The sequence below is a fragment of the Pristiophorus japonicus genome, chromosome 4 (genome assembly GCF_044704955.1).
Source record: "Pristiophorus japonicus isolate sPriJap1 chromosome 4, sPriJap1.hap1, whole genome shotgun sequence".
NCBI lineage: Eukaryota > Metazoa > Chordata > Chondrichthyes > Pristiophoridae > Pristiophorus > Pristiophorus japonicus.
In genome coordinates this window covers 285,607,233-285,623,589 of record NC_091980.1, presented here as the reverse complement: position 1 = coordinate 285,623,589, position 16,357 = coordinate 285,607,233, and the positions used below count along the sequence as shown (strand labels likewise).

The 16,357-nt window shown below is 48.9% G+C and overlaps 1 protein-coding gene across 1 annotated transcript in view; it reads left to right on the top strand.

Moving 5' to 3' along the window:
* Nucleotides 1-16,357, top strand: part of LOC139262374 (protein phosphatase 1 regulatory subunit 37) — a 374,617-nt gene that overhangs the window by 81,872 nt on the left and 276,388 nt on the right. Inside the window, exon 5 of the mRNA XM_070877559.1 lies at nucleotides 3,858-3,903. Coding sequence (XP_070733660.1) covers nucleotides 3,858-3,903 — 46 coding nt within the window. The remainder of the gene's footprint in view (nucleotides 1-3,857; nucleotides 3,904-16,357) is intronic.

Sequence of the window (16,357 nt, the reverse complement as noted above, 5' to 3'; positions counted from 1 at the left end):
ACTTCTCCAGGATGCCCACAGTTTGCTGCATGTTTGTGTTGGATTCGTATACTCGTCGCCAGTTATTGTGTTCCCAACACAGATGAGGCTGCACACAGGGAGGTTAAAGTAACAGTGACCTCAGTCTTTATTAAGACACTCCAGAGTGAGGAACAGGCCTTCGGGGCCGGCTTCTACAGGGGATGCGCTCCCTGGTGGCGGAAGATGGGATTGCATGCTTTACAGATACACAACAGCCCCATTCGTAAATTGCCCCGCGGGTGGGGCGCCTTTGCCGGTTGGTGCCCCCGACAGCTTTTTCTGTCGGTACCCTTTCTGTGGCTTGGCGCCGCGGCCAACAATTATGCCTGTGGGTTTGGAAGGGCCGCCAACAGGCAGCCTGGCACCCACTCTCGGGTGCCGGCCCACTGGCCCAGCCAAAACCTTACCTAAGGTTTCCTTCCCTATGTTTGCCACTGAAGTGGCTGCAGTGTTCGCAGCGGCCCTCCCCTTTAACTGAAGGGAGGGACGTTGTGACGCACCAGTGCGATGATGTCATCAGCGAGGTCACTCCGAGCCGCCCCCACTTCTGCCCTGCTCGTGGCGGCTACTCCGTTCCGACCGCACTTCCTCCCCTCTCCCCACACCCTCACCGCTCCGACCAGAAACTAAAAAGCTGAATTTCTCCGGATTATGTTTGGGGCGGATGGAACACTTCAAGAGCTGTAGGCGCGACTCGTTTCGGGCGGTGGTCAATTTTGGCCTGCTATTCTCCAACAAACTCTACTTCTCTGCCTGCCAAATTTCCCTAACTGTAAATAATCTTCTCTTCTTAGGCAGTCCTTCGGAGTTGAGGATGACTTGCTTCCACACTAAAAATGAGTTCTCAGGTGACTGCTGAGTCCGATGCGGGACCTACATTCGCTGTCACAGGTGGTTGAAGAAATGGGTGTGTGGGATGCTTGGCTTGCCGTGTGCTCCTTCCGCTGTTTACGCTTGGCTTCAGCTTGCTCCCGGCGAAGAGACTCGAGATGTTTGGCGCCTTCCCAGAAGAATGAGAGGGGATCTCATAGAAACATATAAAATTCTGACGGGTTTAGACAGGTTAGATGCAGGAAGAATGTGCCCGATGTTGGGGAAGTCCAGAACCAGGGGTCACAGTCTAAGGATAAGGGGTAAGCCATTTAGGACCACGATGAGGAGAAACTTCTTCACTCAGAGAATTGTGAGACTGTGGAATTCTCTACCACAGAAAGTTGTTGAGGCCAGTTCGTTAGATATATTCAAAAGGGAGTTAGATGTGGCCCTTACAGCCAAGGGGTCAAGGGGTATGGAGAGAAAGCAGGAATGGGGTACTAAAGTTGCACAATCAGCCATGATCATATTGAATGGTGATGCATGGTCGAAAGGCTGAATGGTCTACTCCTGCACCTATTTTCTATGTTTCTATGTTTCTAGGTTTGAGTGATCTTGGGCTAGGAATTCCCAGGTGTCGGTGGGTATGTTGCACTTTTTCAAAGAAGCTTGAAGTGTTTCTTCTGCCCACCTGGGGCTCGCTTGCCCTATTGGAGCTCTGAGTAGTGCACTTGTTTTGGGAGTCTCGTATTGGGCATGCAGATGATGTGGGCCGTCCAACAGAGCTGATCGAGTGTGGTCAATGCTTCGATCCTGAGGATGTTGGCCTGAGCGAGAACACTGACATTGGTGTGCATATCCTGCCAATGGATTTGCAGGATCTTGCAGAGGCAATGTTGGTGGTACTTCTCCAGTGCTTTGAGGTGCCTGCTGTACATAGTCCAAATCCCTGAACCATATAGGAGGGCGGGTATCACTTCTGCTCTGCAGACCAGGAGCTTGATGCCGGGTTTGAGAGGCAGTGCTGTCTGGCGGGGGCAGGTTAGTAGAGGACCTTTGTCTTACGGATGTTTAGTGTAAGGATCATGCTCTCGTATGCTTCAGAGAAGGTGTTGACGATGGCTTACAGTTCGGCCTCCGAGTGTGCGCAGACGCAAGGGTCGCCTGCGTACTGTAATTCAATGACAGAGGATGGGCCGACCTTGGATCTGGCCTGGAGGCAACGGAGGTTGAACAGTTTCCCGTTTGTTCTGTAGATTAGCTCCACTCCAGCAGGGAGCTTACTGAGGGTGAGATGGAGCATTGAAGCAAGGAAGATCGAGAAGAGCATTGGTGCAATGATGCAGCCCTGCTTGACCCCGGTCCGGATGTGAATTGGGTCTGTGGTGGATCCGTTGGTCAGGATCACGGTTTGCATGTCATCGTGAAGTAGGCGAAGAATGCTGACAAACTTTTGAGGTTGACCGTGTCGAAGGCCTTTGTGAGATCAAAGAAGGCCATGTACAGAGATTGATGATGTTCCCTGCATTTCTCTTGGATTTGCCACACGATGAAGATCATGCTCATTGGGCCCCTTAGTGGGTGGAATCCACATTGCGACTCTGGGAGGAGATCTTGAGCCACAGGGAGAAGGCGATTGAGGAGGATTCTTGTGATGACTTTCCCTGTGACAGGCAAACTCTGTGATTACCACAATCGAACTTGTCATCTTTCGTGAAGATGGTCACGATTATGGCAGCTCTGAGAACCCCTGGCATGCTCTCCTCCTTCCGGTTAAGAGAAATGAGATCATGTATTTGCACTTATAGTGCTTCTTCGTCATACTTTAGTGCCTCGGCAGGAATTCCATCTGTTCCTGAAGCCTTGTTGTTCTTCAGTTGTCGGATGGCCTTTTCTACCTCATGCCGGGCTGGGGTTGTGCTGAGATGGTGACTGGTAGCATGCTGCGGGATGGAGTCGAGGACACTCGTGTCAAAGATGGAGTCTTGGTTAAGGATATCTTCAAAGTGCACTGACTGCCTCTCTGTCCTTGATGAGTACCCCTCCATTCTTGGCTAGCAGTGGGGTAGGGCCTTGGGTGCTTGGGCCATAGGTGGTCTTGACTGCATTAAAGAATCCTCGCACGTCTTTGGTTGTTGGCTAGTTGCTAGATCTCCTGCGCTTTCTCCACCCACCATCTGTTCTTTAGGCCGTGAGTTTTTTATTGGAACTTGGCCTTCAGATGTCTGCAGAGCTGCTTTCTTGCTCACAAGGTGTAAATATTATAAAATCAAAGTAGTTTATAAAAATAAGGACAGAATATAGCCTTAAAATGGGAACTGAATTATGTCTGCACATCCTGATGAATTTTATTCCAACTCTAACCCTGTTTCACCTGAAGATTACATTTGCTCTTCATGCCCCATCTGTGAAACCACAAAAGATCAAATATATAATTTTCTGCGAGTCAATGGTACTATGCATGTAAAAAGGGAACTTGCAATTATATTGTACAAATTAAGAATAGAGGGAACCTCACTGGGAAATTAATGTACCCAATGTAAAGCAATAGTTTGAGCAGTGCTGAGTGAAACTAATAGTAATATTTGTGACTAAAGCTCCAAAGTACTTCACAACCAATAAATTATTTCGCAGCCATTATTGTTATGGAAGCAAATGTGAAAGCCAATTTTTTTACATAGCAAGATCAAATGAGATCAGTGAATAACGAGTGAATTTGCTTTTGGTGGTGTTGGTTGCGGGAGAAATGTTCGCCAGGTCACATGCCTGCTCTTCTTTGAATAGTGCCATGGGATCTTTTATATCCATTGAAACAGTCTGTTTAATATCTCATCTGAAAGATGGCACCTCTGACAATGCAATACAAAAGTATCAGTCTAGATCATATTGCGCAAGTCATGAAGTTGAGCTTGAACTGAAAACCTCTGACTTAGAGGTAACTGAGCCAAGATGGCACTGATTGGAATTTGCCTTTATATTGCTCAGATGGAATATATTATATCTCTCTCCTTTTTGTGTTCCAGGAGATCACAGAGGCACATCATAGGATCAAATGTTTAGATCTTAAGGGTAAGTTAATATTCTTCATGCTACCTTCTTTAACTCCACAGGTACAAGTCAGCGCACCTGAATTTTCCTCTGAATTGCTGCCTGTTTTCGAGCAGATTTGAGACGGTAAATAGAGTAAAATATGCTATTCACAGTTACCCACCTCAAATCCATTGCAAAAAAGCTTCACCAGAATTATCCTTAAAAAAAAGCCATCAATCCACTTTCAGATCTACCAGGAATCCTCATGTAAATGGTGACACGAAGTGGTGGCTAACCTCTGTGATCCATTTCCCCAACTTCTGCCCCAAACCTGCCCCAAATAATAACTGCCACTCCAAAAGTGGAGGGAGGAGCTACAGAAATGTGTCTCCCTGAGACAGATACCAAATTGCGCTGCTCCTGAAGGTTGGTGTTACTATGGCTGCATATCAATCTTTTTAGTACTTTGGAGGTTAAATCATGATTTATTCTGCTAGTTCATTCAACAAACCTTGGAACACCTGGATATTTCAAATGACAACCCTCTATTCTTATACTACGAAGAGGCAGAGGATGAGGATAGGGAAGAGGCTAGATTGGACGTACTTAAGAGTCAGGTTTCTCAGAAGATTTATTTTCCCTAGATGCTCATACCACTCACTAAGAAGGCCTTACTTAGATCTTTCGGACAGTTAGTACCTCAGAAAGCTGCGCTTGTCCATCAGAGGTCGATGAGGAAATACGTCTACTGCTGGCTGACGACCTGTAGCCCAATACCGCAAGGAGAACATTTTTGTCTGTGCCAGTCCAGGCCCACGCCCACTTCCACAGGTTCTCGTGTCTGGCCATCCACAGTTTACAGCGCCTGTTCTTTATATATGATCAGTGTTTACAGCGCTGCTGCTCCTCCTCCCTGGTTTTATTTATTTGCCGCTGGTTGTGGCTCGTTTCTTCCTTTAGATGGAGAGAAGACAATGTTAAGGAAATGTGAGTACCACAAACACTTTGCATCCCAAGATGATGAGATGTAGCGAAGCAGTGGCTTGTTAAGGCAAGCATCCTTGAAGACTTGCGGTGGCACTTGTGGCAGAAAGTGGGAGTTGACAGAGTGGTTTTGAGAAAGAGGGTGCCTGAGTGTTTGCAGAAGTTGCCCTCTGCAGAAGTGAGTTCCCTTGACACCCAAATGCTGAGAGGAAAAGAGTACAAGAGATAATGGGGTGAGTGATGCCTGTTGGATTGGTAGAGGACATATATTGGCAAGTGTGTCTCGACGTGCCTTAGCTTGTAAGGTTAGTGAAACTCTTCCCACATCATGTGGCAGTTCTTGGGGTGTTAGAGCTAGCACGAACTGTCTCGGCCACTTCCCTTCAGACAGCCTGCACTATTCTCTTATGGGACTTCCTGCCCTCAGTGCCCTATAATCTTGCTCTTCTGTCCCTGACTTTGGCCAAAAGGATCTCCAGGGATGCATCCAACAATCTGGGAGTCCGTCTAGCTGTTGATATCCTGAGGCTGCTTCTACTTCACTCTTTATTGCACAAAAGTGATGCTCCACTTAACTGACTGCAGCATCAGAACTGTATATCCTTCCCTCCTGGGGTGGTAAACTTATCAGAAGCAGTATTACTGTTCCAATCTCATGCTGCAGAGCAAATGAGGGCCCTCTGAGGAACTTGCACTGGGCTAGCAGCAGAATCATGTGGGTGGGCATTGGGCAGTATTTCTGCTCCACTCCTAACCCGCCAATGGGAGGGAAATCCAGGCATGTGAACATAAGAACATAAGAAATAGGAGCAGGAGTAGGCCATACGGCCACTCAAGCCTGCTCCGCCATTTAATAAGATCATGCTGATCATCGACCTCAACTCCACTTTCCCGCCCAATCTCCATATCCCTTGATTCCCCTAGACTCCAAAATTCTATCTTATCTCAGCCTTGAATATATTCAGAGACTCAGCATCCACATCCCTCTGGGGCAGAGAATTCCAAAGATTCACAACCCTCTGAGTGAAGCAGTTTCTCCTCATCTCTGTCTTAAGTGGCCTACCCCTTATCCTGTGACTCCGCCCCCCTAGTTCTAGACACTCCAACTGGGGAAATCAAAAATTTACCACGGGGTTTGCATTAGCGCCAGAGCGTGCAACTTTCGCCAAATGAAAGTTCACGGGGAGCGTTAGCGCTAAGTCCGGTGTTGCGCCATAGAATTTGTGCGCCAGAAACACACACCCTTTCTGCGCATGCGCAAATTTTGTTTTCTTCCCACGCTTCTGGTCTGCTGTCCAATCGCAAGCGCAAATGCAAGGCGTGGTCGCGCTCTTGCACAGTACAAATCAGCCATTTTAAAATTTGATTTTGATCATGGAGGACGAGGATTGCAGACAGCGTGCCAGGCGATTTAGCCAAGAGGTTAACGAAGCTCTCGTGGGGGCTGTGGAGAGAAGATGGCAGGAATTATATCGGAGGGGTGGATTCAGACCCCTGCCAGCCATTTTTAATCGAATATGGAAGGAAATCGCTGAGGAGGTCTCTGCCTCAGACACAGTGGCCAGGAGTGGGAAACAGTGGCGAGAAACGTTCAATGATCTTTGGGGGGTCGTTCGAGTGAGTACAATTTTTATTGATACACTCCTTCATTACTACAATTATAAATCTGACACACTGTTTGTTCTCATACTTTTAGTGCCTGTCAGCAGTGTATGGGTGTTCTCATGCTGTTTCTGTCTTTCAGCACTCTGTGGGTTGCCTCCTAAAATGCACGACGCATTGGTAGGCTTAGTTTGACAGACTATTTGCCATGAATGAGAATTACACATTAAGATTGCTTTCTGAGATCTCATAAGATCCGTACTTCGATGTCCTCCAAATGAACCACGTGCAACTTCCAAGGCCATTAAACAGAGGACTGTATTGCATTCAGACAGTATGGTATAAGTGCTTTTGGTGGCTATCTGTGTGTGCCACAAGAACAAATGGACCCTCTTGTAACCATTCCCGTTTTCACCTTTGCAGGCCAAGAGGTCACATAACCGCTGCGAGCAGGTGTGGACAGGCGGCGGTCCGCCTCAGACTCTGCCACTCACCGACCTCATCGGAGTCTCAGGTCGAGTATTACCACTGGGGGCGCTGACCTCTGCTTGGACACTGAGGGTAAGTCCTGCACACTCCCCGGGCTGGGTAAGGGCAATGTGATGCAGTGTCTGTGGACTAAGGTTGGGACAATGTGATGCAGTGTCTCTGGACTAGGGTTGGGGCAATGTCATCATCATCATAGGCAGTCCCTCGGAATCGAGGAGGACTTGCTTCCACTCTTAAAATGAGTCCTTAGGTGGCTGAACAGTTCTACACGAGAACCACAGTCCCTCTCATAGGTGGGACAGATAGTTGTTGAGGGAAAGGGTGGGTGGGACTGGTTTGTCGCATGCTCCTTCCGCTGCCTGCGCTTGATTTCTGCATGCCCTCGGTGATGAGACTCGAGGTGCTCAGTGCCCTCCCGGATGCACTTCCTCCACTTAGGGTGGTCTTTGGCCAAGGACTCCCAGGTGTCAGTGGGGATGTTGCACTTTATCAGGGAGGCTTTGCGTGTGTCTTTGTAACGTTTCCTCTGCCCATCTTTGACTCATAGAAAATAGGTGCAGGAGTAGACATTCGGCCCTTCGAGCCTGCACCACCATTCAATAAGATCATGGCTGATCATTCCCTCAGTACCCCTTTCCTGCTTTCTCTCCATACCCCTTGATCCTTTTAGCCGGAAGGGCCATATCTAACTCTCTCTTGAATATACCCAATGAACTGGCATCAACAACTCTCTGCGATAGGGAATTCCACAGGTTAACAACTCTCTGTGTGAAGAAGTTTCTCCTCATCTCGGTCCTAAATGGCTTACCCTTATCCTGAGATTATGTCCCCTCTTTCTGGACTTCCCTAACATCAAGAACATTCTTCCTGCATCTAACCTGTCCAGTCCTGTCAGAATTTTATATTGTTTCTATGAGATCCCCTCTCATCCTTCTAAATTCCTGTGAATATAGGCCCAGTCGATCCAGTCTCTCCTCATATGTCAGTCCAGCCATCCCGGGAATCAGTCTGGTGAACCTTCGCTGCACTCCCTCAATAGCAAGGATGTCCTTTCTCAGATTAGGAGACCAAAACTGAATACAATATTCCAGGTGAGGCCTCACCAAGGCCCTGTACAACTGCAGTAAGACCTCCCTGCTGCTATATTCAAATCCCCTAGCTATGAAGGCCAACATACCATTTGCCTTCTTCACCTGCATGCCAACTTTCAATGACTGATATACCATGACACCCAGGTCTCGTTGCACCGCCCCCTTTCCGAATCTGCCGCCATTCAGATAATATTCTGTCTTCGTGTTTTTGCCACCAAAGTGGATAACCTCACATTTATCCACATTCTACTGCATCTGCCATGTGTTTGCCCACTCATCTAACCTGTCCAAGTCACCCTGCAGCCTCTTAGCGTCCCCCTCACAGCTCACACCGCCACCCAGCTTAATGTCATCTGCAAACTTGGAGATATTACACTCAATTCCTTCATCGAAATCATTAATGTATATTGTAAATAGCTGGAGTCCCAGCACTGAGCCCTGCGGCACCCCACTAGTCACTGCCTGCCATTCTGAAAAGGACGCGTTTATCCCGACTCTCTGCTTCCTGCCTGCCAACCAGTTCTCTATCCACGTCAGTACATTACCCCCAATACCATGTACTTTAATTTTGCACACCAATCTCTTGTGTGGGACCTTGCCAAAAGCCTTTTGAAAGTCCAAATACACCACATCCACTGGTTCTCCCTTGTCCACTCTACCAGTTACATCTTCAAAAAATTCTAGAAGATTTGTCAAGCAAGATTTCCCGTTCATAAATCCATGCTGACTTGGACCGATCCTGTCACTGCTTTTCAAATGCGCTGCTATTTCATCTTTAAGAATTGATTCCAACATTTTCCCCACTACTGATGTCAGGCTAACCAGTCGAAAATTACCAGTTTTCTCTCTCCCTCCTTTCTTAAAAAGTGGTGTTATATTAGCTACCCTCCGGTCCACAGGAACTGATCCTGAGTCGATAGACTTTTGGAAAATGATCACCAATGCATCCTCTATTTCTAGGGCCACTTCCTTAAGTACACTGGGATGCAGACTATCAGGCCCCGGGGATTTATCGGTCTTCAATCCCATCAATTTCCCGAACACAATTTCCCACCAAATATGGATTTCCTTCAGTTCCTCCTTCTCACTAGACCCTCAGTCCCCGAGTATTTCTGGAAGGTTATTTGTGTCTTCCTTCGTGAAGACAGAACCAATGTATTTGTTCAATTGGTCTGCCATTTCTTTGTTCCCCATTAGAAATTCACCTGAATCTGACTGCAACGGACCTATGTTTGTCTTCACTAATCTTTTTCTCTTCACATATCCATAGAAGCTTTTGCAATCAGTTTTTATTTTCCAGCAAGCTTCCTCTCATACTCTATTTTCCCCTCCTAATTAAACCCTTTGCCCCCCTCTGCTGAATTATAAAATTCTCCAAGTCCTCGGGTTTGCTGTTTTTTCTGGCCAATTTATATGTCTCTTCTTTGGATTTAACACTATCCCTAATTTCTCTTGTTAGCCACGGTTGAGCCAACTTCCCCGTTTTATTTTTACTCCAGACAGGGATGTACAATTGTTGAAGTTCATCGATGTGATCTTTAAATGTTTGCCATTGCCTACCCACTGTCAACCCTTTACTGTGAAGCAGTTCCGAGTAGTGCACTTGCTTTGGGAGCCCTGTGTCTCACATGCGAACAATGTGGCCTGCCCAGTGGAGCCGATCATGTGTGGTCAGTGCTTCAATGCTGGGGATGTTGGCCTGGTCGAGGACGCTAGTGTTGGTGTGTCTGCCCTCCCAGGGGATTTGTAGGATCTTGCGGAGGCATCGGTGGTGTTATTTCTTCAGCGACTCGAGGTGTCTACTGTACATGGTCCATACAGGAGGGCGGGTATTACTACAGCCCTGTAGGCTATGAACTTGGTGGCAGTTTTGAGGGCCTGGTCTTTAAACACTATTTTCCTCAGGCAGCCGAAGGCGATGTTGAACCTCATCATCAATGTCTGCTCTTGTTGATAAGAGACTTTCGAGATATGGGAAATGGTCCACGTTGTCCAGGGCCGCACCGTGGATCTTGATGACTGGGGGGCAGTGCTGTGCGGCGAGGACAGGCTGGTGGAGGACCTTTGTCTTACGGATGTTTAGCGTAAGGCCAATGCTTTCGTACGCCTCAGTAAATATGTCGACTATGTCCTGGAGTTCAGCCTCTGTATCTGCGCAGACGCAGGCGTCGTCCCCTTACTGTAGCTCGACGACAGAGGTTGAAGTTGTCTTGGACCTGGCCTGGAGACGGCGAAGGTTGGACAGGTTCCCACTGGTTCTGTAGTTTAGTTCCATTCCAGTGGGGAGCTTGTTGACTGTGAGGTGGAGCATGGCAGAAAGGCTGATTGAGAAGAGGGTTGGGGCGATGATGCATCCCTGTTTGACCCTGATCCGGACATGGATTTGGTCTGTAATGGATCTGATGGTAAGGATCACGGCCTGCATGTCGTCGTGGAGCAGGTGAAGGATGGTGACAAATTTTTGGGGACATCCGAAACGGAGGAGGACGCTCCATAGACCCTCGCAGTTGACAGTGTCAAAGGCCTTTGTAAAGTCGAAGAAGGCCATGTATAAGGGCTGCTGCTGTTCCCTGCATTTTTCCTGCAGCTGTCGCGCTGCAAAAATCATGTCCATTGTGCCCCATAGGGGATGAAATCCGCACTGCGACTCCGGGAGGAGCTCCTCGGCCACAGGAAGAAGACGGTTGAGGAGGACTCTAGCGACGACTTTCCCAGTGGTTGGTAACAGGCAGATTCCTCTATAGTTGCCACAGTCGGACTTGTCCCCTTTTTAAAAGATGGTCACGATCACTGTATCTCTGAGATCTCCCGGCATGCCCTCCTTCCTCCAGATGAGAGAGATGAGGTCATGTATTCGCGCCAACAGTGCCTCTCTGCTATACTTAAGTGCCTCAGCAGGGATTCCATCCGCCCCCATAGCCTTATTGTTCTTAAGCTGTCTTATGGCTTTTTCTACCTCGTGCAGTGTTGGGGTGGTGCAATGTGATGCAGTGTCTCTGGACTAGATATAATGGAATAGTAGCGGTCCTTCAAATGAGTCTGTGCTATGTGACCTTCCTCATGTCACCCTGCCCCGTCCCCTGCTGCTAACCACTCGTCTGTTGCTTTCTACTTTCAGATGACCAACCACAGCCGCAGCATCCCTCAAATCAACCCTCCACGTTGGACCATCATGTGGAGGAGGAGGAGGAAGAGGAAGAAGATGAGTTCAGAGATCAGCCGACGAAGGAGCAGATGCAATCTATCCTTCATTTACCATCGGCCATCACCTCGTCTGAGGACGATGATGTAACTTTGTCGGAGTTTGAGACTTCCGAGGCTCCTGGGACAAGTGGCGTGCAGCAACGCAGTTCTGGGGTCGAATCTCGTATGCCATCTCTCCGGAGGATGATTCGGCAAAGTTGGTCTGCTGACAGACAGGCAGACGTGGAACTGGACATGGTGGGACTGTCCAGGGAGAGCATCCACCTCACCCATCAGCTCCTTGATGTCTTGGGTAGGATTCCTGTGACCATCGAGAATCTCACTGCGACCATTACGGAGGTAGTGTCCCAGATTGTCTGTGCGAGCCGTGAAACCTGCGAGGTCATCGGTGCCCACACAAGGCTGGTGGCCTCCAGCAGTGACACTGGAGTCCCGGACAGTGTGGCGCGAAGCCTTGCGGAATATGGTGCATCAGAGGCACAAGCTCTGCTTCAGCTTGGGAAGGTGATGCAGTCCATAAACCCTTCCGCCATATTTTGCCACACCCAGACCCACACCACCTGTGACTGTCGATGTCGATGAAGAGGCTCGTCAGTCCGAAGCCGGGCCTTCCACGCCAGGAGCTGGTTCAGTGCGTCCCCAGACGACGTCCCCAACGCAGCAGTGCTCTGGCAACTTTGCTGCACGCCAACTTGGTGCCACTTTGGGTAGGAGCAGCAGGCGAGTGAGGGGATAAGGTTAAGGGGGAGAACAGCTGGTGGTAAAAGATAGTGGGTCAGGGGTTGCTGCATTATGTTCTGCATTCTGTTGTTTATAACGTTTTTGTTGAATAATCACACTGCTGGATGCAGATAAGGTATACAAAAGCAAAATACTGCGGATGCTGGAATCTGGAATAAAAACAGAAAATGCTGGAAATCTCAGCACGCCAGGCAGCATTTGTGGAGAGAAAGCAGAGTTAGAACTGGAAAAAGTTCAGAAAGAACAGATTCTTAACAAGCACTGAAAGGGGGAGGAGAAGAAAGAACAAAAGGGAAGGTCTGTGATAGCTTGGAAGACAGGAGAGATTCGAGGAAAAAAAAAAGGATGATGGCCCAAATTCAAATGGTAATGCCAGGAGTTAGAAAAACATAAGTCAAGATAGGGTGTGAATGGTGGCATAATAACCAACTGCCATTAGAGACAAGGAGAAAAAGAAAGAAAGAAACAAGCTCTGAGGAGGGGGTGGGGGGAAGGGGGAAGGGAGCCAAAGATTTGCAGCGGTTATGCTCTGAAGTTTTTGAACTTGATGTTGAGTCCAGAAGGCTGTAACGTGCCTAAATGAAAGGTGAGGTGCTGTTCCTTGAGGTTGCTTTGAGCTTTGTTGGAACAGTGTAGGAGACCGAGGACAGAGGGGTCAGAGTGGGAATGGAGTAGAGAATTAAAGTGACAAGCGACCGAGCGGTCACCCAATGTATGCTTGGTCTCCCCAATGTAGAGGAGACCACATCGTGAGCAGCGAATACAGTATACTAAATTGAAAGAGGTACAAGTAAATCGCTGTTTCACCTGGAAGGAGTATTTGGGGCCCTGGATAGTGGGAAGGGAGGTGGTAAAAGGGCATGTGTTGTATCTCCTGCGCTTGCACGGAGAGGTGCCGTGGGAAGGGGAGGGGGTGTTGGGGGTGACTGTGGAATGGACCAGGATGTCACGGAGGGAGCGGTCCCTTCGGAATGCTGAGAGGGGAGGGGAGGGGAAGATATCATTGGTGGTGGGATCACGCTGGAGGTGGCGGAAATGGCGGAGAATGATCCATTGAACATGGAGGCAGGTGGGGTGAAAGGTGAGGACCAGGGGAACCCTGTCATGGTTCTGAGAGGGAGAGGAAGGGGTGAGAGCAGAGGTGTGGGAAATAGAACGGACACGGTCGAGAGCCACGCCAAACTCTGCAGAGGGGAATCCCTTTTGAGGAAAAACGAAGACATGTCAGAGGCACTAGTACGAAGGATGGTGTTGTCAGAGCAGATGCAATGGAGATGGAGAAACTGGGGGAATGAAATGGAGTCCTTACAGGATGTGGGGTGGGAGGAAGTGTAGTCCAGGTAGCTGTGGGAGTCAGTGGGCTTATAGTGGATGCTGGTCAAAAGCCTATCCCCAGAGATGGAGATGGAGAAGTTGAGGAAGGGCAGGGAAGAGTCGGAGATGGACCATATGAAGGTGAGGGAAGGGTGGAAATTGGATGCTAAGTGAATTAAATTTTCAAGTTCAGGACGAGAGCAGGAAACGGCACCAAAATAGTCATCAAGGTACTGGAAAAAGAGGTGAGGGAGGGGACCCGAGTTGGACTGGACCAAAGAATGTTCCACATATCCCACAAAAAGGCAGGCATAGCTAGGACCCATGCAGGTTCCCATAACAACACCTGGAGGAAGTGAGTGGAGTTAAAGGAAAAGTTATTCAAGATGAGAACAAGTTCAGCCAGGCGGAGAAGGGTGGTGGTGGATGGGGACTGGTTGGGCCACTGCTCGAGGAAGAAGTGGAACGCCCTCAGGCCATCCTGGTGGGAGTGGAAGTGTAGCGGGATTGGACGTCCATGGTGAAAAGGAGACAGTTGGGGCCGGGAACCTGGAAATTGTTAAAGTGAGGGAGGGCGTCGGAGGAGTCGCGGATAAGAACATAAGAAATAGGAGCAGGAGTAGGCCACCTGGCCCCTTGAGCCTGCTCCGCCATTTAATAAGATCATGGCTGATCTGATCATGGACTCAGCTCCACTTTGCTGCCTGTTCCCCATAACCCTTTATTCCCTTATTGCTCAAAAATCTGTCTATCTCCACCTTCAGGGCGAGAGCAGGAAACAGCACCAAAATAGTCATCAAGGTACCGGAAAAAGAGGTGAGGGAGGGGACCCGAGTTGGACTGGACCAAAGAATGTTCCACATATCCCACGAAAAGACAGGCATAGCTAGGACCCATGCGGTATATTCAGTGACCCAGCCTCCACAGCTCTCTGGGGCAGAGAATTCCACAGATTTATAATCCTCTGAGGGAAGAAATTCTTCCTCATCTCAGTTTTAAATGGGTGACCCCTTTGACTGAGACTATGGGCTAGATTTTACACTTTGGTGCAGATCGCCCAAAAATGGGCATTATTTCTGATGTGAGCGGTAAAAATGGGTTTTCAGATTGCTGGCTTCTCGCCCATTCTCAAAGCACCTAGTCTCCATTTTTTAAATTGGGTGTTACTGCGAGCGATATGAATTGGGCGGCAGCGTTAAATCTCTTTGATCTTCTGCCGTAAAGTGTCACCGTCCTTAGCAACGGCATGGCAATGCTCGATTCCCGCAATTCAGGAGACCAAGGGTCATCATTACATGTGCAGAAGAGGACAGAGAGAGAGAGGGAGCTGAGATGGACTCAAAGCGTGTGTGGCTGTGGTGTGTGCTTGTTTGGCTGTTGTGGGAGACACGAGGGAGATTCAACAGCAGCAAAAAGCCGATGAAGCACCAAGAACATAGTTGGCACCGAGATTTTTTTCCAAAAAATAAGATATAACATCAAAGGGATGATGGAGGCCCTGGAGCTGGTAGCCAGGAACACTGGTGGCAGAGGGCTCCTAGTGGTCCCCGAGCGTGGCATGGCACCCCAAGGTGCCACCCCCCCCATTGCTAACAACACATGAGAGCCAGGAGCAACATCTTGCTTCTGGCTCGGAGCACGTTCCCACTCGGGACAGTCCTCTCCCGTATCTGTCCAAGCAGTGGTTCGGCCATCATTCCCCCCCCGCCCCCCAACGAAGCATCGCCTGAGGAGCTCCTCAGCCAGGCGGCTTGGAGTCAGGAGGGGAAGGGGTAGAGGTGGGGAGGAGAAGCAGGGCGGGGTGTGGGGGTGGGGGGAAGGGTTGGCTTTTGCAGAAATATTGATGATTTCAGAAAATGTTCGGTTTAAATGTTTTTTATTTAACAAAACCTTGTTGCGCATTGGCTCAGATAGCTGCACCGTTACACGCTGGTGATTCCTTAACATCAAAAGATATAATTACACTTAACTTCAATCAACTTAAATTTTAACTGTTACCAAGGTGTCAGCTTTGTAAATACCACCAATGTTCTTTCAGGCAAAATGCTCATTGATGAGCTCCTGACATAAGACTTTTGCAGCTATCATGCCACCAAAGGCCCTTTCATGCGGTCTACAGGGGGGCGGGGACATGGCTTCAGCATCAGCCTGATTGTATGGGCCGATGTCAGCGTCCGCCTCCTCATCCTCCTCTTCCTCTCTCTGGTGAGGTGGACTGTCAGACTCACCAGGCAATTCTTGTTCCCTCCTGATAGCCAAGTTATGCAGCATGGAGCACACCACCACGAATTGAGCTACCTGCTCAGGGTGGTATTGGAGGTCACCTCCTGAGTGGTCCAGGCATCTAAAGCGCTGCTTAAGCACTCCAGTGGTTTTCTCCACGATATTGCGAGTGGCTCTGTGGCTCTCATTGTATCGCCTCTCGGCTTCAGTGTGGGTGTCACGCAGTGGGGTCATCAGCCAAGTGGCGAGGCCATATCCTTTGTCACCAAGCATCCAGCATTGACCTTGTAGCTGATTGTTAAACAAGTCAGATACAGTGCTCTCATGCAGGATGTGAGCATCATGGATGCTGCCCAGAAATTTAGCATTCACTGCCATTATAATTTGCTGGTGGTCGACAACGAGTTGGACATTCAGGGAGTGGAATCCCTTGCCATTCCTGAAAACCTCTGCATCCTGAAAAGGTGCCCGCATCACGAAGTGCGTACAGTTTATTGCTCCCTGCACCTCAGGGAAGTTTGCAATTCTGGAGAATCATAGAGCCCTCTCACTCTGTGCCTCCCTAGTCAGAGGGAAGCTGATCAAGTCCCTCCTGCATGCGTACAGGGCTTCAGTGACCTGTCTAATGCAGCAATGTGTGGCATTCTGAGACAGACCGTAAATGTCGCCAGCTGAGGCCTGAAAAGAACCCGATGTGTAGAACGTGGTGGCTTTAATTTCGACGGGCAGCGCAATACTGATGGTGCTGGCAGGCTGCAGATCTGCCCTTATGAGCTGGCATACCTCAGTGATAACTGTTTTGTGGAAGCGCAGTCTCCAAAGGCAGGTAGTGTCGGGCAAGTCGA